Source organism: Bombina bombina, chromosome 9 (assembly GCF_027579735.1).
Source record: "Bombina bombina isolate aBomBom1 chromosome 9, aBomBom1.pri, whole genome shotgun sequence".
Lineage (NCBI taxonomy): Eukaryota > Metazoa > Chordata > Amphibia > Anura > Bombinatoridae > Bombina > Bombina bombina.
In genome coordinates this window covers 34880271-34904943 of record NC_069507.1, presented here as the reverse complement: position 1 = coordinate 34904943, position 24673 = coordinate 34880271, and the positions used below count along the sequence as shown (strand labels likewise).

The following is a 24673-nucleotide window of genomic DNA, read 5'->3' as shown; positions in this document are numbered from 1 at the left end:
CTGGCGACCCTTAAGTCTATCCTTTTAATCCTGGGGTAGGAAAGAACCCTTTTTATGGATCCACCACATCTCTCTTTGTCTCAACAGCCTTTCTCTGTCCAAACCATTTCTGGGTTGACTTACTTGAACAAGTAAGTCAACCCAGAAATGGTTTGGACAGAGAAAGGCTGTTGAGACAAAGAGAGATGTGGTGGATCCATAAAATGGAGACACTTATGCCCAAGGGTCTAAATAAAGATTTTGATCTAACCTGCTTTATGTGAGAATAAGATTAGGACGTGTATTTAAGTAATAGGGAGGGTTAAAAAACTCTAAAGATACCTTACAGTTATTTGGTGCATTGTATGTTTTATAGCACTAAGTGATATAATTTACATCTAATCAAAAAACGTTTTTGAATTTTTTTTTTAAATAGAACATTATAATGAACTATAATAAGAAGGTTGTCACTGTAAATACAGAAGTACATAATGTATATTAAGAACATAATTTTCTTTCTATTGCAATTTTTGTCTGATTGCTAAACTGTCTCTAAAGGTGGTACATTGTTTTATATTTGTTACTGGTGTCATTCACAAAGTGTAATACAAATAAGTGGCGACATGGTGGAGCTAAGGTTCAAGCTATGGAAATTTTTGGCGCGAGAAATACTGTGTTTAAAAGACATGAAAATGACTATGTGTAACAAAGAGTATGACTAAGGTGTTCACCCCGAAATGTCGCTTATTTTAATGGGTCTTTAATAAAATATTCTAAGATTTAAAGAATTACTGTGCTAGTGAATCGTGATATATTGAGTATTCTTGGGGTATTGCAGTTAACCCCTACACCGTGCCCAAGTTAAATAGTGCTGTTTTCCCAACGTTGTGAGCTTTACCATATCTACCAGGGGCCTATAGTAAAGAAAGAACAGAGTAACCAACTCTGGCTTTCTATAATAGGGGTAGCAGTTTAAGCAAAGACTAACTCGCCATCTTCTAACTGCTAATAGCCACCATTACTCTTACTAAAGAGATTGACATGGATGCAGCATAGCACCAATCCTTGCTTGCAGGGAAAATTACCCATTAAGAAGATTAAAATCTTCAGACACCAGCTTCACCATCCTCCAGTAATCAAGGCAAAGAGAATGATTGGGGGTTATGTAAGGGAAGTGATACTTAACAGCTTTGCTTGGGTGCTCTTTGCCGCCCCCTGCTTGCCAGGAGTGAATATCCCACTAGTAATTAGAATGTTTTGTGGACTCTCTATGCCATAGGAAAGAAATATATGTTTGCGGGAACAGAACAGTATTTCTAGATGTCCCTAGAATGTTTATAATAAAAAAAAGATTTCAAATGACAGAATAAACTACTCAACCATAAAAGACCAATAATTCCACAAAGTATGATCTGACCAAAATTAAGTAGTTTCATTTATTTTTTAAATCATAAAAACTATTAAGAGTGAGTAAGGACAAATTTCACACCTATTTTTTGAGTAAACTCAAGTCTGGAAACCCTATATATATTGAATAAAAAAAAAACTTGGAAAAAAACAACAAAAATAGGTTTGTAGTCTCCAGTTTTGTAGAGCCTCACACTAACTATAAAATATTTAAAGAACTTCAAAATCCCAATGTGTTACAGTAGAGTAGCTAAGTGAGATAACTCTACCTTTAGCTGAATATGAGAGCGCTACATATTGTTCCCAACATAGAAAGTTCACCTCCAGAAAGGTTTTCACAGATTACAGGCCACCAAACTAATGGCGTCTACACATATACTGACCCCATCGAGTGTCCCATCTTCCCTCCAATACAACTTGCATTGTGACCACAAATAGTTAAAAAGGTGATTTATTGTCACACAAATATTAAAACAATTTGCAATGTGTGTCTTGACCTAAGTATGATAGCCACTTACTCAGGAAAAGCATATAAACCTCTCACAAGGGGCTCTATTTAACAAGCAGCTATAGCTGATTCAGAGCCCGAGTGTTTCAGTCGTAGTTAAGACCACTGCTACTTAACCTATTTGCGACACTTTAGGTCATGGATTGCAATACTCTTGATCTAATAACAAGGATTGACACCTCCCTCTTGCGTGCAAAGGTCCAGCTGACTGTTGCCTGCTCGCCGAGATGCTGGGCAGTCATGGATCAATACCCCGAACCTCATCCACCTGGCATTTGATAAATGAAGCCCAATGTCACATACCACGTTAAAGGGACATTGCAGCCACAATTGGAAGCCATGTGGATGCATTTCAGTTTTGAATAGAAGCATTTTTGTAATATACATGTATTTGCAAAAATGCTTCCAAAAAAAAAAAAAAGATATCACAGTTACAAAATTGTATTTAAGTATGAACCATGCACAAGCATTTTAAACACAGCACTTGCTCAGAGAGATTAAGGTGATTGTAACATCTGATCCTGATAGGATACAAGCCCCACTGATGGTCTGAGCAGCTGCAGTATTTAAAATGCTGGTGCACAGAAAAATCTTCAAAAATGGTGAAGACTTTTACTAGAAGCATTTATACCAATATACAGTATGTATATTGCAAATATGTTTCTATTCAAAGATGTAATTCATCTATGTGCATTGACATTTTGACCAGAATATCGCTTTAATGTCCAATAAAAGTAGCCGAAAGAAACCCATACAGACATGGCAGAAAGTATTGGTACCCTTGCGTTTTAAGAGAGGAACACAAAAAAAGCCCAACTGGAGTTTGCCTAAATGCGTGTTGACAAGTCACAGTCGTTCTGGGAAAATGTCCTTTCGACAGACAAAAAAAAAATAGAGGTTTTTGGCAAATCGCAACGGCTCCGTGTTTAAAGAAGGAAAAAACTTAAATTATGCTTACCCGATAATATTCTTATCTTCTGACGGGGAGACTCCACAGCTGCATTCATTATTTTTCAGAAATACAGAATCTGGTCATCAGGAGGAGGCAAAGACACCCCAGCCAAAGGCTTAAATACCTCCCCCAATTCCCTCATCCCCCAGTCATTCTGCCGAGGGAACAAGGGATAGTAGGAGAAATACCAGAGTGAAAAAGGTGCCAGAAGAATAAAAAATATGGTCGCCCCATAAATAAAAACGCATGCGGGAAGCTGTGAACTCAGCCAGTCAGAAGAAAAGAAAATGATCAGGTAAGCATAATTTAAGTTTTTCTTCTTAAACAGGGAGAGTCCATAGCTGCATTCATTACTTTTGGGAATACCCAAGCTATAGAGGACAATGAATGCAAAACGGGCGGGTAGAAGAGGTGGTCCCTTCTGAGGGCACCACAGCCTGAAATTACCCAAAGACCCCCAAAAAAACTGCATCAACAGAAGCAGAACAACCAAACAAAAATGGAAAGAACCAAGTAAGTGCCCATCAGTTAAGACCAACAAAGCCCTTGCTAGAGACCGCCGAGTATCTCTAGACTCCACCGAGCACAAAGGCCTCCGAGTAGACAAAGTCCCGCAGGCTTCGAGTCCACACAGAACCACACCCGACCCGAGGAAAGGGGAGACCTCCCCATTCTCCCCGAAGGGAAGAAGAAGAACTCAGATACAAGAGAAGACCTTGCCCCATCGGTGATGCAATCACAGCCGCATCCAAGGGACCTTGGACACTGAACATTACGTAAGTATTCCAGAGACAGGGAGCTTAACCCCTAAAGGCTAGAGGGACAATAAGTCTAAAGACTAAGGAAAACTTACAAGAGAACAGCGCTCAAAACTTAGAAATCTAGATTGAGAAGATTAATAGTCTCCAAAAATCCTCTCAGGATCAATATCCCGGAAACCCCTACAGCTCAAGGAATTTACAAATGAACGAGCATTCCAAGACCATGCTCGACCCTGCTTATCTCCCGACAACAGACGAGATTGGGCGCATTCAGGGTGGATTGGCCACAGGCAACCTAAACACCTAGCAGGGGCAATCTCAGGAAAGAGACGACACAATCTCCAGAGCTCCAAAAATATGGAAGCAGCTTAGATACCGTAGGGGAAACAAAGGGCCAAAAACCTGAGCTTCCAGAAAACAAATTACCAGAAAACCAACCCCCAATGAAGTGGAAAAAGCAGCACAGCAACTTCGACCCCATAAGGAAGAGGTATAGTCGCAAAGGATTCACAAAGGACAATCCAAGAAAAAGAATACCAAAGAGGAGACGAGGATCGCCATCTAACCTGGTACCACGGATATCCAGAGTCATCTGAACTTACAACCCCATTGAGAAGAGAACTCTAGCTCCGAGGCCAAAGGACCTCAGGGACCCCCAGAGTAAGTCTTAGCAGGATCCGTCAACGGTAACCCCGCCAACAATCAGGAACAGGACATTAAGGACTGAGCCCAATCCCCTCTGATGCCCCACCCAAAGGAATAACGAGGACCAGCCTAACGTCTAGGAACGAAAGGCCTCCTATAACATATAAAATCAAGAAAAACAAACTTCTCACCATAGTGAGCAAACTCGGCACCCCAACTGGGCCAGCCAGTTATAACGGGCACCACGTGGTTGATATAGACATCCAGGAACAGAAAAACTAGTGGCCGACCAGGACCAGCCCAATATATAGGATACTACAGAACTGTCCAAGTCAACAGAAAAGTCAAACCCCTAGTAGGGAATGACAAACAAATGATAGACATAACAATGTCCTAACATTAATCATCAAACTTCCACGGAAGTGCTAAAGCGACCACAAAATCGCTAGTATCAAATTCCAGAAAATATTTTTTTTCCCAAAAGAAAAACCTATAACACACATGAGCTTCTCAAAATGAAATAAAATACATCCTAACCTGATCAAAGTAAATGAAGGCAGCACCAGCAGGTGAACACCCAAGAAGAACGAACACTAACAGGACCAGCCAGTCAGAGGCCCAATACTTTCAAAGCTCAGTACTGGAAAAAGATACCCCCAAAAAAGAAAATTAGAGACGACAAGGGTGATTGACTTCATCCCTATGCGTCTAACCCAGCTTGCCATCCAGAACTGAAGACCGAGGATCCATCGAACTATTGGAACTGGAATCCTCCAGCACTGCCAAAACATGCCTCAGAAGGACACGAAGGCGCACCAGTCTCCAGTCTATAACGAAAGGCAAGACTTACCTCCGCCGGGGCAACTGATGAACCCGGCCCCAAGGGTTGGACCCCTGAAGCCTCAGAGGAAACCACTTCCCCAGAGGGCTGATCTGACCCAGACGATCCCACACCTGACGAGCCCTGGTTAGCAGAACACGGATAGTATCTTCCAGGAAGATGTAAATGCGCCAACGCCATAGATATTATATTCACAAGAAGTAGAATCTGAATCAAAGACATCAGTCTTCACGAAATCAGAATCCTCCATAACTTGATTTAAATTATGGTTAAAAAATAAACAGCACCTAACACTCCCAATGGCTGGGGCACTCACCACCTCCTATGACCCAGACAACTAATGAAACAGACTCTCTCCATCGCCACACAGGAATACGGAAATGGAGAACAGAAACATGACCACACTCTGTCACAAGGTGAACCGTGCAGGCCAAAGAAAAGCGTGCCAGTCTATAAAGACCACACAGTCTGATAAAAAAAGGCCAGCATGTTCCGAAATAGCCACAAGCCCAAGCATCACTACACATTAGCAGACAGAATCACATAAACATGATTAAAGTCCCCCCTGTTCAATAACCTCCCTCAGGAGATATTAACCCTCGATTCCAAAGATAAAGGTGCTACTGAGACCCTGACTTATTCATATACATTACATGCTCATATTGAAAGTAAAATGAAACAATCTTACCGGAATCTACGCCGTGGAACAGAAACACTGCCCTTCAAGTGTGACAGATAATAGCATCGCTTCTGACATGAACATGAGTGAGGAAAGCAGCCAGCGAAACTCATCAATGTTGATTGCTTATGGAGCTGTTAATATGAGTTGGGATGGTTTAGCAGAAAGACTCTCCCTGCATCTCCGGACTCTAACTTTCATCTCACTGAAAGGCTAACAGGACTATTTAAAACTCCAGTCCCATTCCGAAGAGTTCTACAATCCATAAGAGACTAAACAGAATCTTCCGTCACTTCTCTACCAATCTCCTGTGACAAAAGGCAAAGAATGACTGGGGGATGAGGAAAGTGGGGGAGGTATTTAAGCCTTTGGCTGGGGTGTCTTTGCCTCCTCCTGGTGGCCAGGTTCTGTATTTTCCAAAAGTAATGAATGGACTCTCCCCATTTAAGAAGAAAAAGAAAAGAATACCATCCCTACTGTGAAACATGGAGGAGGCTCAGTGATGTGGTTGCTTTGCTGCCTCTGGTACAGGGTGCCTAGAATCTGTGAAGGGCACAAAGAAATCACTAGACTATCAAGGCATCTTGGAGTGAAATGTATTGCCCAGTGTCAGATAGCTGTGCCTCAGTCACAGCTCATGGGTCTTTTAGCAGTATAATGACCCAACACATATCTCAAAAGGCACCCAAGAATGGATGAGAAGAAAACATTTAACCATTCCGAAGTGGCCTTCTATGAATCCAGATCTAGATCCCATCAAACACCTGTGGAAAGAGCTGAAACTCGCAGTTGGGAAAAGGCTCCCATCACACCTGAGAGAACTGGAACAGTTTGCTCAAGAAGAGACGGCTAAAGTACCAGTCGAAAAGTGAAGAAATCTTATACAGAGTACAGAAAGAACTTGATTGCAGGTATTGTCTCCAAAAGCTGTGGTTGAAATATTAGGTTGAGTAACAATATTTTTGGCCATGCTAATCTTTGTTTTACTTTTTAAAGTAATATGTAAGTCAAATCAAAAGTGGAGCTTCTGTTCTATTACATTTGAAATAAATAATGGTGGAAACCAAATACTTTTGTAAATTTTTACTTAGTTCAGAGAAAACTGAGTGTTTTCCTAAAAAAAATAAAAAATACTTTCAGCAAAAATCTGTATAAAAGTAATCATGAGATTAGAATAACAAAATGTTCTTACTATTTTTAGGACTGTAAATTCATATTATAACCTATGAAATGTCTGGCCATGGTTTGAGTTGTGCTAGAGCGGGAGAATTAAAAGCTCAGTATACAGTATCTGTGTGCACCCTCCCCCGGGTAAATCTGGCAGTGTTTATTGTTTGATACTGTATGCGATACCAGTGTTTTGTATTTTTTTTATTGTGCATTCAGTATCATATCTGGCATATCAGTGACTGTTTAACTGAATAGAATAGAGCACATCTATCTCATGGTGGAACCAATATAAAAAATATAAACGGGTGTGGATAGGAGGAGGATGGGGTGGGGTTCTATATGGATAAAAGGAGGAGTTCCAAAGATTTCCAAGAAGTTTCTACCTAATTGCAAGTGCATAAAGCTATAGACCCACCAAACACAATTTATATACTAACACAAAGTATTAAAAAATGAGGCAATATTTTAAATGTCAATGTCAGAACACTGTTTATTCATTTTTCACAGCATCCAAGGTAAAAAAAAAATGTTCATGGACAAAAAACATTGAAAATGAAAAAAAAAAAGAATTACATAAAAGATGCTGTTGCAGGCAAAACTTTTCATGCAACATGCAAAAAGGAGAACACCAACGGGACATGAACATAGGATAGGCGGTAAATGGGTAGAAATCTGAAATTGTACTATACCACGCTTTATCATAGAAGTAATGGATTAACTCCTCAACTCCTTTGCAAAGGTCAATGGGAAAGCAAAGACAAAAAGAGACAGACAGTGACATCAGAAAAGCACACAGCGCAATGGTTTTTAAAGGCTGAAAACAGTCTGAATTCAAGTATATGTTTTATTTCCCCTAGTGAAGTATGTTTTATCTTTTTGTATATTCTTGAGGGAATGCAAAAAAATAAATTAAAAAATAAGGCATTTAACAAAGGAGCCTTGGAAACGACAGCTACGCTTTGAAGAAAAGTCATAATCTATTCACCTGTATCACAGAGGGACGGAAATCTGGGTCATAATGCGTAGCTACTTGTTTATGCAATAATCAAAACAACCAGAGCTATCCCAATGGTGTGCGCATAAGTTCATTTACACAAAACTGACTCATTAAATAGAAAGTCTTGTTTTCTAGTTGTTTGCCAAGGAAAACTGGCCCCTGAGCAATGAACTAATACACTCACAGTAAGGGTAAAAAAGAAAAAAAGCTACGTGCTGTATGAGACAAAAGGATGTTTAAATAAACTCTATAAGTCTGTACTAGTTAGCCAGGGAACTAAACATGAATTATAAAAGGCAATGAACAGGAAAACACACTTTTACATGAAATATTAAAGGGACATGAAACCTAAAATTTGTCTTTCATGATTCACATAGAGCATACATTTTTAAACAATGTTCAGTTTATTCTATGATCAATTTTGATTCACTGTCCTTTATTGAAAGAGAAGTAATGCACTACTGGGAACTAGCTGAACACATAAGTGAGGCAATGAAATGAGATACCGTGTATGTGAAGCCACCAATCATCATTTAGCTCCCAAGCTCATGAGCCTACCTAGGCATGCTTTTCAACAAAGGATACCAAGAGAATAAAGCAAATTAGAAAATTAAAGTAAATTAGAAAATGTTTTAAAATGGTATGCACCATCTGAATCATGTAAGAAAAAAAAACTCTGACATCCCTTTAAAGAGCAGTGTTGTAATCTTGGAGTAAAAGCTTTTTTGTTAAATAAAAATATAATACTAATAATACATTTTATATTGTTGTAGCTGCCTTCATGTAATGTGCTTTTGCATTTTTTTTTATTTTATTTGCCGATACCTATCTTTTTACATTTGTTTCCCAAAATGGCGACTGTATATGGATTTATGTTAAAAAATAAATGTATAAAATGAAATGGCTGTAGAAATTATTTATGCCATGAATGTTCCTCATTTATATGTTAGATTCACTCTAGCAAATTCTAAGATCTGTAGTGGGGTGTTCAATGTCATCCGTTTCACTGTTCATTTCATATTCATGGCACTGGTATTTATGAGTTCTGGGAGATATTTCACTGTTTTCCGTAACAGCAAGTTTCAAAAAGATTTATGTAAATGAATACTGAAAAATGGACCAGTGTGACCACCACTTTGCCCAGGTTCCCCACTTGACCCGCAACCACAGAACACCCCCTCCACAACACTCCTGACTCTGCCCTTGCACTGACTACAAAAACAGTGGGTCTCTAGAAGTGCTCCTTACAAGAAAATCCCAGAGATGCTACTGGAATGGTTGTTTTTCTAACAATTTACATCCATACAGATCAACAAACTCTACAAGAAATGTAGCACATGATACCTACAGTCTAATTCTGAAAGTAACCAATTAACGGAGAAAGCACATCCCATAGGTTAGTAGACTGTAAATTGTGCAGGTGTAAACCTTCTGCCTGTTTAAGTAATTCACCAGCATATGCCTCAGAAAACATAAATTATGCTTATCTGATCATTTCATTTCCATCATGGGGAGGAGAGTCCACTGCTTCATTCATCACTAGTGGGAATTAAGAACCTGGCCACCAGGAGGAGGCAAAGACATCCCAGCCAAAGGCTTAAATACCCCCCCCCCCCACTTCCCTCATGCCCCAATCATTCTGCCAAGGAAACAAGGAACAGTAGGAGAAATATCAGGGTATAAATGGTGCCATAAGAACAAAAAATAAATTTAGGTCCGCCCACCGGAGAACGGGCGAGTGCAGTGGACTCTCTTCACTACGATGGAAATGAAATTATTAGGTAAGCATAATTTATGTTTTCTATCTAAAGGGGAGGAGAGTCCACTCATTCATCACTTGTGTGAATAAATAGCCAAGCTCTAGAGGACACTGAATGAAGAAAATGGGATGATAAAGGAGGCGGACCCTATACTGAGGGCACCACAGCTTCCGCTGAAGCACAAACATCAAATTTGTAAAATTTAGCAAAAGTATGTAAGCATGACCAGGTTGCCACCTTACAAATCTGCTCCATAGAAGCCTCATTGTTAAAGGCCCAAGAAGAGGCCACAGCTCTAGTTGAGTGAGCCGTAATCCTCTGAGGAGGATTGTGTCCCGCTGTCTCATAAGCCAGATGGATCATACACCTCAACCAAAAAGATAGAGAAGTTGCAGAGGCCCTTTGCCCCCATGCGGCCACCAACTCAGAGACTCTGCATGCCGATGCAATAGCCAATAACAACAGGACCTTCAATGAGAGAAACTTAATGTCCAGGGCATGCATGGGCTCAAACAGCCCTCTGCAAAACCTTAAGCACCAAGTTTAAGCTCCAGGGAGGAGCCGGATTCCTGAAGACCGGTCTAATCCTAAGCAGAGAATGAACAAAGGACTGAATGTTAGGAAACTCTGCAAGCTTCTTATGCAACAGTACTGATAAAGCCGAGAACTGTCCCCTTAGGGAACTGGCAGCAAGACCCTTATCCAGAACATACTGGAGAAAAGCCAAAATCCTGGATACTTTGACCTTGTGCCATGGGTATTCTCGATCTTCACACCAGGACAAGTAGGTCCTCCAAACCTTGTGGTAGATGCGTCTAGTGACTGGCTTCCTGGCCTGGACAAGAGTTTCAATAACTCTTTCTGAAAAACCTCTCTTGGTTAAGACTAGGCGTTCAATCTCTATGCAGTCAGCCTCAGAGAATCGAGATTTTGATGATGAAAAGGACCTTGAACTAGCAGATCCTTGTGACAAGGTAACTTCCACAGTGGATATGACGACATCGCCACTAGATCCACAATCCACATCCTCTGTGGCCACGCCGGGGCAATCAGAATAGCTGAAGCTTGCTCCTGCTTGATGCGGGCCACTACTTGAGGTAGAAGAGGTAACTGTAATAATTCAACCTTTCTGTCGCTATGTTTTGTTTAGTCAATATACCTTTAAGGATTTCTTATTACCTTGGCTATTTAAACACAGCCTAACCACTAATCAATGCTTGATTACTGTTGCATAACTCAGAGTATTACGTTCATACGTATTTCCCTAGCAGGTTCTCACTTTGTATCTAGCATCCTGCATCAAGTTACTTTCTTCGTTGTTACTACCTCAGCACAGCTGTTGCTCCTTACTCTCAGTCGGAACTTCCTCCGCCTCCTATCTATTGGATCTACGCTGACTTCACTGGAAGTTCTCTGAGATTTGTTTGTATGAACTCATGATTGGATACCCTAATCTATCCCTAACTCTGTACAATTGGTCTAAGAAGTTATTTTATACTCAAGGATTTGGTAAAGTCTGGGATGTTCCAGTAGCGGTAAGACTGCACCTGCAGTATTTCAAAATATACTTACCTGAGAATGTCTTAATCTTTCCGGACTTCATTTTTACTCTGCTGAACTAATTAATGCCATGTGTATGTGTCCAACATTCAGTTCTAACCAGTTTAGTATTCAATAAGCTTATACCTGTGACACCATTACTTACCTTTTTGGATTCAAACTTATCAGATATTCAGTATTCGAGTTTAACAGATACTTTAATGCGTAGCTACAGAAAACTAAAAACATTATCTCCTTTTAAAAAGAACCTAACCTTTCACTGAGTAAGTGATTTGAGTTATTCCTAAGATTCCACAATTGTAGTTCCTAAACTACATTATCTGCTTATTCAGTCAGCTTATTCATATGCCTATAATGCTGCAGACATATCTGCTACACATCTAAAATTACATTGTATATATAATCTCAGGCAAAACTAACTTTTATCTGAAGTTAGTTTATTGCAGTAACGGGGGAAATATGTAGATTAGGTTGAAGTTCCAGGGAACCCCCAATGCGTCAGTTCTGCCTGGGGATCCCTGGATCGCGACCCGTATCTGGGTAGTTTGCAGTTGAGTTTGGACACCATGAGATCTATTTCCGGCATCCCGCATCTGCTGCAGATCTCCGCTAACATCTCGGGGTGAAGAGACCATTCCCCTGGATGAAACGTCTGTCTGCTCAGAAAATCTACTTCCCAGTTGTTCACACCCAGAATGTGGATCGCTGAGAGCGAACAATTGTGAGTCTCTGCCCATTCCAGAATCAGAGATACTTCCCTCATTACTAGGGAGCTTCTCGTCCCCCCCCCCCCCCCGGTGGTTTATGCAAGCCACCGGGGTGATGTTGTCCGATTGGAATCTGATGAATTGGGATGACTTCAGAGGAAGCCAAGCCTTCAGAGTGTTGAATATCGCTCAAAGTTCCAGAATATTTATAGTTAGGCTCAATCCCTCTCGAGCCCATCTGCCTTGTACCTTTCTGGCACCCCAAACCGCTCCCCATCCTGATAAACTTGCATCCGTGGTTACAATCTCCAAAGATGGTCTCAGGAAGGAAGTCCCCTGGGACAACTGGCCCGGTCGGGTCCACCAAGACAGGGACTCCCTTACTGGTCTGTCCAGAGATATCTGTTAGGACAAATCTGAATGATCACCGTTAAATTGTCTCAACATGCACAGCTGCAGTGGTCTGAGATGAAACCTGGTTAATGGAATGATATCTATGCTGGATACCATGAGCTTGATTACCTCCATACACCTGGCCACAGATGTCCTGGAGGATGTCCTGGAGGATGTCTGCAGGGCTAGACAGTTGGACGCAAGCTTGCAACATCTCTGGTATGTCAGAAATATCTTAATCGCAGAAGAATCTAGTATCGTACCCAGGAACTCCACCATGTTGCTGGGGACCAATAAACTCTTTCCTTCGTTTATCTTCCACCCTTCGAAGTAGAAGGAGTAGAGCTCTCGAGTGATCCTCCACCAGACTGTAGGATGGAGCCACTGCAATCCCTCTGGCTCTCGCTACTGCAAGAAGAGCTCCCAGAACCTTTGTAAAATCTCTTGGGGTTGTCGCCAAACCAATAGAAACGGAAGGGCCACAAACTGGAAGTGCTGGTCCAGGAAGGCGAACCTTAGAAATTTGAAGTGATCCTGAAAAATTACCTGATCGTCTCCATCTTGAACGATGGGACTGACAAAAATTTGTTTAGGGCCTTTAGGTCCAGAATTGGACGAAATGTGCCCTCCTTCTTTGGGACCACGAAAAGGTTTGAATAATACCCCAGAACTCTTTCTGCCGGAGGAACTGGGATGATTAACTTGAGAGATGAGAGATACCTCACACATCCCAGGAAGGCGTCTCTCTTCTCTGGTTCTGAAGAGATGTTTGACAGGAGGAACCTGCCTCTGGGCGGATACAATTTGAAACCTATCCTTTACCCCTGGGCGACGACCTCCAGGCCCAGGCCGAACAAAACCTTCCCTTTGAATGGTAGGTAAAGCAAGCGAGACTTAGACGTCATGTCAGCAGACCACAATTTTAGCCACAGCGTCCTGCAAGCTAAAACAGAAAACCCTGACGTCTTTGCATTCAGGCGAATAATCTGCATGTTAGCATCACAAATGAACGAATGCGATACCCTTAAGGCTTTGATTCGATCCAAAATTTCCTCGAGGGGGGTGTCCACCTCGACCATTGCTGATAGTGAGCCACACCAATAGGTAGCCGCACCAGCCGTCGGTTGGAAAACTAAACGTAACGGAACATCTTCCGCAACATGGACTCCATCTTTTTATCCATGGGTTCCTTAAAAGAGCTATCCTCAAGCGGAATGGTCGTTCTCTTAGTGAACGTGGAGATAGCACCATCCTCCTTAGGGACGGTTCCCCACAGTTCAAGCTGCGCGTCCAGACTGGTGAAAAACTTCTTAAAAGAAGACAAGGGAGTAAAGGGCCAACCTAGTTTCTCCCATTCATTTTTAATAATGTTCGCCATTTGGATAGGAACCGGGAAGGCCTGGGCACTACCCTGTCCTCGTAAACCTTATCCAGTTTAGGGATTGAAGGTTCCTCCTGTAGTTTTGGATCCGGAACCTCCAGCATAGCAAGCACTTCCTTCAGCAGGAAATACAAATGTTCCATCTTAAATTTGAAATATGGCTCCTCCGCAGACGGAGGCCTAGAAGTAGCCAATTCCAACTCAGAAGCGACATCCTCTGATAAGTCGGAATTGTCCTCTTCCGCGGATAATCTGTCCGAGATATCCAGCAGAGTCGAAGTCCCCTGAGACCGATAGCAGTGCCATACCTTCCGCTTGACCTTAGTAGGACGAGGCTTCGCATTTATAGCCGCAGAAACAGCCATCTGCAGTTGATCGGCAAAGTCTTCAGGCCAAAGGTCCCCTCCCGCGGAAGGGTCAATAGTGCCCTGGGGAACAGCTTGTGTAATTGGAGATGCTTATAGGGAATGCACCTCGCGGGATGGAGAGCCCTCAGAGGTGGATGGCTCAGTTGTACTAAACACTTTATTCTTAGAAGTAGTAATATTGTCATAACATGTGGAACAGAGCTGTAACGGCGGTTCCACCGGAACCTCCTCACAGTATACACAGTTAGAAGTTTTAGAAAAGGAAGGAGTATCCTCCAACATATCAGAGTCCTCCATAGCTTGCGCCTTTATTACAGACTTGATTATAGATTAAATGGCACCTTTATATCCCAATGGCCGGGGCACTCACCACCTCCTATGACCCAGACTACAAGAAACAGCTTTCATCTCCTCCGAACACAGGTTGAGAAAGAGGAAGTTACTGAGGCTGCACCGGGTCACATGGAGTGCCATGCAGGACCGCCCCTGTACTGAGTGAGAAATGCGCCAAAAAGCCTGCCTCAATCTCTCTCTAACTGTTCCACATTGACAGAGCCTCATCTCACACAAGTGCAGCAAAAAACACAATAAACATTATGTATATTTAAATTTCCCCTGTTCCATAACCCCCTTTAACGGATTTTGCAAACGGCGAGTGCCTTCTCTGGTATTTTGGTTATATATATATATATATATATATATATATATATATATATATATATATATATATATATAATGAAACAATATTACCAGAATAAACGCTGTGGAACAGAAAAATGAGAAGAAAAGCAGGCAGCGAAACTCGTCAACGCCGATTGCTTAAGGAGCTGTTAACATGAGTCGGGATGGTTTCACAGAAGAACTCCCCCTGTATCTCCGGACTCTAACTTTTACCCATGCTCTCACTGAGAGGCAGGACTACTTAAAACTCCAGTCCCATAGAGAAGAGTACTACCCTCCATAAGAGACTACTCCGAATCTTCTTATACTTATCTGCCAACCTCCTGTGACGAAAGGCAAAGAATGACTGGGGAATGAGGGAAGTGGGGGAGGTATTTAAGCCTTTGTCTGGGGTGTCTTTGCCTCCTCCTGGTGGCCAGGTTCTTAATTCCCACAAGTGATGACTGAAGCAGTGGACTCTCCTCCCCTTTAGATGGAAATAAACATTATTAAATAAATATATAAACTATAAATCAGCCAGGGTTTTTTCTACAGTTTAGTTTTTCAGATGTGATTATTTAATGCAGCAATTTCCTATACTTGCTAGAAGTGAACATCCAAGAGCTAATTGAATTGTTTATGCTGAATGGGTTTATAAACCTGTATGTACTTGATTATTGATATGTAGATAGTCTATAAACCCTACAATAACTTTCTAAAATAGGAGTTGGTCCACCAGGATGTCCCTTGAGACAGAACATTATCCACCTATTCACAGTAGCAGGATTCAAACGTAAGCATAACAGCAAACGAATAAGCTCTCTCTGTTCACAATAAGTGCACAATTTCAGCCAGTAATGGTACTTTAAAGAACATCATGGTCATGATTCAAATACAGCATGCGATTAAAAGAAAAACTATACCCAAGTAAAGGAGTCTGTGATTGGCAAATGTTTGTCACAGTGTACCAAAAAAATAAATGAAACACTGACATTTTAAGAACATTTTTTTTACTGCTCGTGTGACATTCAGAACTAAGTGTTATTGCATTGGATTTTTTATTATGCATTTGCTGATTATGTAACACTACTGTATTTAAAAAGGATATGGTTCAGCTAGAGCTTACAAATTTAATAATCTTTCCAATTTACTTCCATTATATTATTTGCTTAGTTCTCTTGGTATCCTTTGTTGGAAAAGCATACCTAGGAAGGTTTAGGAGTTGGGACCTAGCTACTGATTGGTGGCTGCACATATATGCTTCTTATTGTTGGCTTACCGATGTGTTCTGCTCACTCCCAGTAGTGCACTGCTGTTCTTTCATTAATGGATAGCATGAAAATTAAGCAAAATTCCTAATAGAAGTAAATAGGAAAGTTGTTTAAAAAAATGTATCTATCTGAAACATAAAAGAAAAATGTTTGGGTTCATGTCCCTTTAATGGTTCATTAACAAAAAAGACAGAAGACACGTTGCTTGGGAGACAATCTTGAAGACGTGCCTTTAACTGGAATAAGATTCACAAGCTATTTATTAATACTGGATGCCAATAACTTTTTTTTAAATATTTAAATTAGTAAATGCAAAACTATTAACAGAGAAATTTGATAGAGCATCTTTGAGTTTAAACTGTTCTATGATTTACAAAACAATTTTGAAGGATTTATTTGGGTAATTAAAGGTTCTTGGGAACCAATGAGATTTTCTAGTAGCTAAAAAATCTACTCACATAAAAGGCTTGTATTATTCCTAACTTATGGGCCCCTTGACAGAGCCCATAAAAGAGACTATTTCTGTGTAAGTGATTTCACCTGGCTGCTTTAAGTAATGCATTAAAAATACACTCTACATTCAAGTCATTTTCAAAGGTTGATTCTCATAGTGTAGGTCTATGTGAAAACACATTTGACTGTTACATTTTGCTGCTTTAACTATTTTTAACAACATTTTTCAGCAATAATAGAAAATAACATTCAAACAAACAAAATTAACAGTTTCTCATTACTTATTAAGGTTTATAACAAAATGTGAAAGCTGTTGAAATGTGGAGATTAAAAAATAAGTTGTACAAGTTAAAATTAAAAATAGTATTGTGATCTTTTGGTGTTTGGACTAACTTCAACTACTGTGATATAAACACCAAGATAAATTATGTTTTCCAAGAATCTGTCATTTCTACATCAGGAACAAGAGATTGCTACAAATTGATAAATTTAAATTGTTCTTGGAAGTAAATGCCTTATTTAAAGCTTTAATATAAAACTAAAGTGTGGATTTTATTGCCTTATTGTGAGACTTGTTTTAAATGCACGTTTCAGCTAAGTGGCAATTCTTTTTAAATTTCCCAAAGGTACGCTGCTAATTTGTTTTTCCACATTTCTAACGTGGACTATGACTTTTAATGATCTTACTGTATAATATTTGTTTATCTGAAGTTGTGTTTGGTATATAAGTGCACTTTAGGGACAAGATAAGTAGCATCTTAATAAGCTTGAAAACCACAGTACAATATTACAGCCGGGTGAATGAATTTTGTTTTTAGGATTTGTTTGGTCTTCCACACGTATAAAGCAAAATAACAACCAACTTACCATTCCATTAAAGCTACAATATAAAGCAACCTCTGTCGAGAGTACAATATGGCAAAATTCAGAGCACATAATTGAGGCATGCCATTAGACATAAAACGGCTGTTAGCACAAAACAAAACGTGGTACATGCGCCAAACATTACTGTGAAACTCAGGTCAAGGTACAGACAAAAGGAAATGCTGTGACGGAACAACGTGCCCTACTGCATTTGTTATTCTTGTGAATGCACTTTCTTTGAAATGGCCCATGGTTTCATTTAGTTAAAAAGGGACATGAAACCCAGAACGTTTATTTCATGACTGAGATAGAGAACACAATTTTAAATAACTTTCCAATTTACTTCTAATTATCTTGGTAGCAAGTTGAGCAGGTGAGCAAATGACAAGAGGCATCTATGTGCAGCCACCAATTACCAGCTAGGTCCCAATAATGCATTCCTGCTCCTAAGTCTACCTACACATGCTTTTGATCAAAGGATACCAAGAGAATAAAGCAACTTAGATATAAGAAATACATCGAAAAGCTGTTTAAAATTGTATGCTTCATCTCAATCATACATTTTACTTCACTGTCCCTTTAACATATATCATGCTTTTCATATTTCAGTTCCTTTGTGATGTTTCTAAATTCTACCAACGCAAACAAGACATGGGAGCCAAAAAGGGGAATAATGTTAATAACATTACACAGAGGCTTTTAGGGGCGAAATAAAATCAGTAGCGGTTACAAAGTCTGTATTTTATTATTATAGCTATATGACCTGCCCTGGCGAAGGTGCAACATGCATTATATGAATGCAGTATATTCAGGGCACAGGACTACATGCTTGTGCACACTATCAGCACATAAGAGGCTGCCATGCATGCTACGCTAAAAGCAGTTTATTTCTGGTAAACACCTGATTTTTTTATTTATTTTTTAAACGGATCTGGAAGTTAAAATGAAAACTTTCATGATTCGGATAGGAGTAAAAAAATAAAAATCCAAATTACTTCTATTACCAAATGTACCCCTTTCTCTTTGTTGAAACGTAGCTCCTTCCATTAAAGCATACTGAGGTAGGCTCAGGAGCACTATATAGCAGTAGTGTTTGCAACAATGTTATAAGTTGATTCAGAACAAACTATGGCATTAACATGAGTTTTTTTTGCCATAAAATCTACTTATTTATTTCTGTTTTAAAAAACATGCGTTAGTGTATGTGTGCTTTATAACAGGAGTATGATGGTGACATATTTTACCAGAAGGCCACATTAAAGAAAGTATGGGTAGAATAAAATTAGATTATTAAAAATGCAAAAGAAATGGTGATCTTCAAATGTAAAACACGTAAAACCATTCTGCTGAAAATATTTCACTTGAGAAGTGACCATACAAAGCAAGTTGGTTAGAAGACAGCAAGTCGACCTATGTGTTTACACCGCAGCGTCATGGAGCAAGGTTACTAGTAAGGGATGGCGCATGCAAGGTAGCAGCTTCTAGTACGCAAACATAAGGGGAGGAGCAATGAGTGAGAGGAGCACAGACTCACTCTGTCTGCAGTGCGGTGGACCCGTCCGAGGACCCCCCTGGTATGAGCCTTGCCAGGGAGAGCAAGCGGGAGAAGAATAACCACTCTGTGCAGAAAAAAAGAGGGGAGATAGGATAAAAAAAAGGAGTAACGAGAAGGATAATGACAACTACCATATTGAGTTTTGGTAATGTTCATTTATTGCAACAAAAACTATATTAAATGTCATTTAATAGACTATGATGATAAAACAGCACATAAATGAAGAAAACGCATTGAAACAAAATCAGCTAACAATATCACCTTACAATATCTTCACAAAACAACCTACAGAGACAAATATAGGTGAGTCAACATGACAACGGCAGTCACATGACTGCACCTGATGGTGAACTTGCTACAAATAAAAAAAAGGTGAGAGTAGAAGGGACCGTTTATGATAGCAGAAATCAGAAACAATAATCGCTTTTTTATCACTGGGGTTAGAGAGATATAGTTATATACGTTCTGATATTTTAAATTTAATGAATATTAATAAATGCGTCCCATAAGAGCTATCATTAATTGGGGCTGTCTCCACCCACCTGAATTCTCTTCTACAAATGAAGTAATTGGAAAATCAAAAAAGGTGATTTGTGTGATCGTAATAGATTAATTTTTTTAACCTGTTTTTTTTGTGTTAAGTTACCTTAGCTGGTCTTTAGCAAAGTCATCAGTATCCTGTATCTTTATTGCAAAAAAAACAAACAAAACAAAACCATAATTTATGCTTACCAGATAAATTCCTTTCCTTCCGTACAGGGAGAGTCCACGGCTTTACATTCCTTACTGTTGGGAAATACAACACCTGGCCACTAGGAGGAGGCTAAGACACTGCAGCCAAAGGCTTAAATATCCCTCCCACTTCCTCATTACCCCAGTCATTCTGCCATGGAAACAAGGACAATTAGGAGAAACATAAAGGTATAAATGGTGCCAAAAGAATAAAATAAATAATAGGGGACAGCCCATAGACAAGTACAAACGGGTGAGGGCCGTGGACTCTCCCTTTCTGGAAGGAAAGGAATTTATCTGGTAAGCATAAATTATGTTTTCCTTCCTAAGATAGGGAGAGTCCACGGCGTCATTCCTTACTGTTGGGAAAACTATACCCAAGCTCCAGAGGACACTGAATGAATAACGGGAGGAAACAAAAAGGAAGTGGCGGACCCTATTCTGAGGGCACCACAGCATGCAAAACTTTTCTCCAGAAAGCCGTTTCAGCCGAAGCAAAAAATCAAACTTGTAAAACTTTGAAAAAGTATATAAGGAATACCAAGTCTTACAAATCTGATCCATAGAGGCCTCGTTCTTAAAGGCCCAACAGGAAGCCACTGCTCTAGTGGAATGAGCCGTTCAGGAGGACCAAACCAAAAAGATAGGGAAGTCAAAGTAGCCTTCTGCCCCTTACACTTCCCCGAATAGACAACAAAGAAGAAAATTGTCTAAACTCCTTAGTAGCCTGAAGATAGAACTTCAAGGTGCAAAACACATCTAAATTGTGAATCGTTTCTTCGCTGAAGAAGTATTAGGACACAAGGAAGGAACCACAATCTCCTGATTGATGTTGTGATCGGACACAACCTTAGGAAGAAAACCTAATTTAGTACGTAAAACTGCCTTATCTGCATGAAAATTAAGATAAGGGGGCTCACATTGCAAAGCAGAGATCTCAGAAACTCTGCGCGCAGAGGAAATAGCCAATAAAAAGAGAACCTTCCAAGATAACAATTTATTGTCAATGGAATGCAGAGGCTCAAAGGGAACCTGTTGCAAAACCTGAAGAACAAGATTTAGGCTGAAAGGAGGAGCCCCAGATCAAAACACAGGTCTGATAATAATCAGAGCCTTAACAAAGGACTGCACGTCTGGAAGCTCAGCCAGTCTCTTGTGCAATAAAAACGACAGGGCCAAAATCTGTCCCCTCAGGGAACTAGCAGAAAGGCCCTTATACAGCCCATCCTAGAGAAAAGATAAGATCCTGGTAACCTTAACTCTGTGCAAGGAAAAACCTTGCTCTTCACACCAGAAAAAGTAGGTCCTCCACACCTTCTGGTAGATACGCTGAGTAACTGGTTTACAAGCTTGAATAAAAGTATCAATGACACTCTCAGAGAAACCTCTCATGGCTAAGACTAAGTGTTCAATCTCCATGCAGTCAGCCTTTAGAGAATCTGGACCTTGTATCAGCAGGTCTCTGCAACAAGGTAAATTCCACGGAGGAGATGAGGACATCCCCACTAGATCCGCGAACCACGTCCTTCACGGCCACAATGGAGCAATCAGGATTACTGATAGCCGCTCCTGCTTGATGCGGGCCACCACTCGAGGAAGAAGCGGTAATGAAGGAAAAATATGAGTTTGAACCTCCAGGGCACTGCTAGTGCATCTATTAGATCCGCTTGTGGATCCCTTGACCTATACCTGGGTAGCTTGGTATTGAGACGGGACACCATGAGATCTATCTCCGGTGCCCCCCACTTGCAGCATATTTCTGCAAATACCTCGGGATGGAGAGACCATTCCCCTAGATGGAAGGATTACCTGCTGACAAAATCTGCCTCCCAGTTGTCCACACCTGGAATCTGGATCTCTGACAGCGAGCAGCTGAAGGTCTCCACCCACTCCAGAATCTGAGATACTTCCTTCATCGCCAAAGAACTTCTCGTTCCCCCGTGATGGTTGATATAAGCCACCAAGGTTATATTGTCAGATTGGAATCTGATAAACTGGGACGAACCCAGAAGTGGCCAAGCCTTCAAGGCCTTGAAGATTGCCCGTAGTTCCAAAATATTGATCGGGAGGGAGGACTCCTCCTGAGTCCACAACCCCTGTGCCTTCCTAGCACCCCAAACAGCTCCCAATCCGGATAGGCTTGCATCCATAGTCACAATCTCCTAGGATGGTCTTAAGAAGCATGTCCCTCGGTATAGATGATCTGGACAGAGCCATCAAGAGAGCGATTCTCTCGATCGGCTGTCTAATACAATCTGTTGAGACAGATCTGAATGATCACTGTTTCATTGCCTCAGCATGCACAGTTGTAAAGGTCTGAGATGGAACCTGGCAAAAGGAATGATGCCCATGCAGGACATCATGAGACCAATCACCTCCATACACTGAGCCACAGAGGGACTCAAGGAGGTCCGGAGAGCAAGACATTGCAACGTCTCTGGTCTGTTAGAAATATCCTCATGGATATGGAATCTATTATAGTACCCAGGAATTCCACCCTGGTACTTGGGATAAGAACTCTTTTCCAAGTTTATCTTCCATCCATGTGGTCTGAGAATTCTTCCGCAAGACTAAAGGATGGTGCTTGCACCTGAATATCGTCCAAGTATGGGGCCGCTGCAATAACCTAAGTTCTGACAATGGCTAGAAGAGCCCCCAGAACCTTAGTAAAGATTCTTGGAGCAGTAGCTAGGCCAAACGGAAGGGCAATGAACTGGAAGTGCTGGTCCAGGAATGCAAACCTCCGGAACTAAAAGTGTTACCTGTGGATTGGAACATGAAGGTATGCATCCTTCAGATATATAGTGGTCATAAACTGGCCTTCCTGAATTAAAGGAAGGATGGACCTTATCGTTTCCATCTTGAAGGAAGGGACACTGAGAAATTTGTTTAAGTACTTTAGGTCCAGAATTGGACGGAAAGTTCCCTCCTTCTTTGGGACCACGAAAAGGTTTTAATAAAACCCCAAACCTCTTTATTCGATAGGCACTGGGACAACAACTCCTAAGGAGGATAGATCCCAAACGCACCCTAGAAAGGCATCCCTCTTTTCCGGTCTGGTAGACAGATTCGAGAGAAGGAATCTGTCCCTTGGCGGATGAGATTTGAAGCCTATCGTGTATCCTTGAGATACCACCTCCAGGACTCACGGATCCTGTACGTCCTTGAACCAGGCGTCTGAAAAAAGAGAAACAGTCTGCCCCCTACATGATCCGATCCCGAATCGGGGGCCCGCCCCTTCATGCTAATTTGTTTTTGGTGGGCTTCTTATTCGGCTTGAATTTATTCCAGGCCTCAGCCGGCTTCCAAGTACGCCTCAGTAGCTCGGGCTTGGAAGAGGATTGTTGTCGCTGGGATTTGTCAGAACAAAAGAAATGAAAATTAGAAGAATGCCGTCCCTTAGACTTGTTCTTATTAGGCCTGGACCAAATAAATTCTTTCCCTTGAAGGGAAGAGAAAGGAGTCTAATCTTAGAAGTCATATCCGCAGATCAAGACTTCAACCAGAGTGCCCGGCTGGCTAGGACCGCAAAGCCAGAGGCCTTTGCATTTAGGCAAATAATTTGCATGTTCACATCACAGATATAATAATTAGCAATTCTCAGAACTTTAATTCTGTCTTGAATATCCTCGAGGGGAGACTCCACCTCAATGAGTTCCGACAAAGAGTCACACCAGTAGGTAGCCGCTCTGGCAACTGCAGCCGCGGGTTGAAACAAAAATCCTCCAGGACATATGGAGGGGAAAGCAAGCAAGACTTCGATGTCATGTCTGCAGACCATGATTTTAGCCACAGAGTCCTGCGAGCTAAAAGAGAAAATCCTGACATCTTAGCATTCAGGCGAATAATCTGCATGTTAGCATCACAAATGAATGAATGTGCTACCCTTAAGGCTTTGATTAAATCCAAAATCTCCTCGAAGGGGGTCTCCACCTCAACCATTGCTGCTAGTGCACACCAATAGGTAGCCGCCCCCGCTTGGAAAACGAACCCCGTCGGTTAGAAAATCTTTCGCAACATGGACTCCATCTTTTTATTTTTTGTAGATGGCACCATCCACCTTAGGGACGGTTCCCCACAGTTCAAGCTGCGCATCTGGAATGGGGAGAAGTTTCTTAAAAGAAGACGAGGGAGAAAAGGGCGAACCTAGTTTCTCTCATTCATTCTTAATAATGTTCGCCATTTTGATAGGAACCGGGAAGGCCTGAGGCACTACCCTGTCCTCGTAAACCCTAACCAATTTAGGGATCGAAGGTTCCTCCGGTAGCTTCAGTTCCGGAACCTCCAGCGTAGCAAGCACTTCCTTCAGCAGGAAATGCAAATGCTCCATTTTAAATTTGAAATCTGGTTCCTCCGTGGACAGAGGCCTAGAAGTAGCCGATTCAGAAGCGACATCCTCCGACAAGTTGGAATTGTCCTCCTCCACGGATAATCTGTCCGAGATATCCAGCGGAGTAGAAGACCCATTAGACGGATAGCTGTGACGTACCTTCCGCTTGGCCGCAGAAACCGCCGTCTGCAATTGATAAATAAAATCTGGAGGCCAAAGGGCCCCTCCCACGGGAGGGTTAGTAGTGCCCTATGGAACTGCTTGTGTAATCGGCGATGCTTGTAGGGAACGCAACTCGCGGGACGGAGAACCCTCAGAGGTGGACGGCTCAGTTGTACTAAATACTTTATTCTTTTTAGAAGTAGCAATATTGTCATAACAGGTAGAACAGTGCCGTAACGGCGGTTCCATCGGAACCTCCTCACAGTATACACAATTAGTAGTTTTATATAAGGAAGTTATCGAAGTAATAGAGAGTATTCTCTAACATATCAGAGTCCTCCATAGCTTGCGCCTTTATTACGGACTTGATAATAGATTAAATGGCACCTTTATATCCCAATGGCTGGGGCACTCACCACCTCCTATGACCCGGACTACAAGAAAAAGCTTTCGTCTCCTCCAAACACAGGTCGAGAAAGAGGAAGTTACTGAGGCTGCACCCGGTCACATGGAGTGCCATGCAGGACCGCGGCTACAC

General features: G+C 41.3%; 1 protein-coding gene across 4 annotated transcripts in view; it reads right to left on the bottom strand.

Annotated features, from left to right (window-relative positions):
• Window positions 1-24673, bottom strand: part of CCSER2 (coiled-coil serine rich protein 2) — a 261285-nt gene that overhangs the window by 13533 nt on the left and 223079 nt on the right. For 2 of the 4 annotated variants that reach the window (XM_053692037.1, XM_053692036.1), the window contains exon 11: window positions 18891-18975. The exons of the other annotated variants lie outside the window; for them this stretch is intronic. In XM_053692037.1, the coding sequence (XP_053548012.1) occupies window positions 18891-18975 (85 nt within the window). The remainder of the gene's footprint in view (window positions 1-18890; window positions 18976-24673) is intronic. 4 annotated transcript variants of the gene reach the window in all.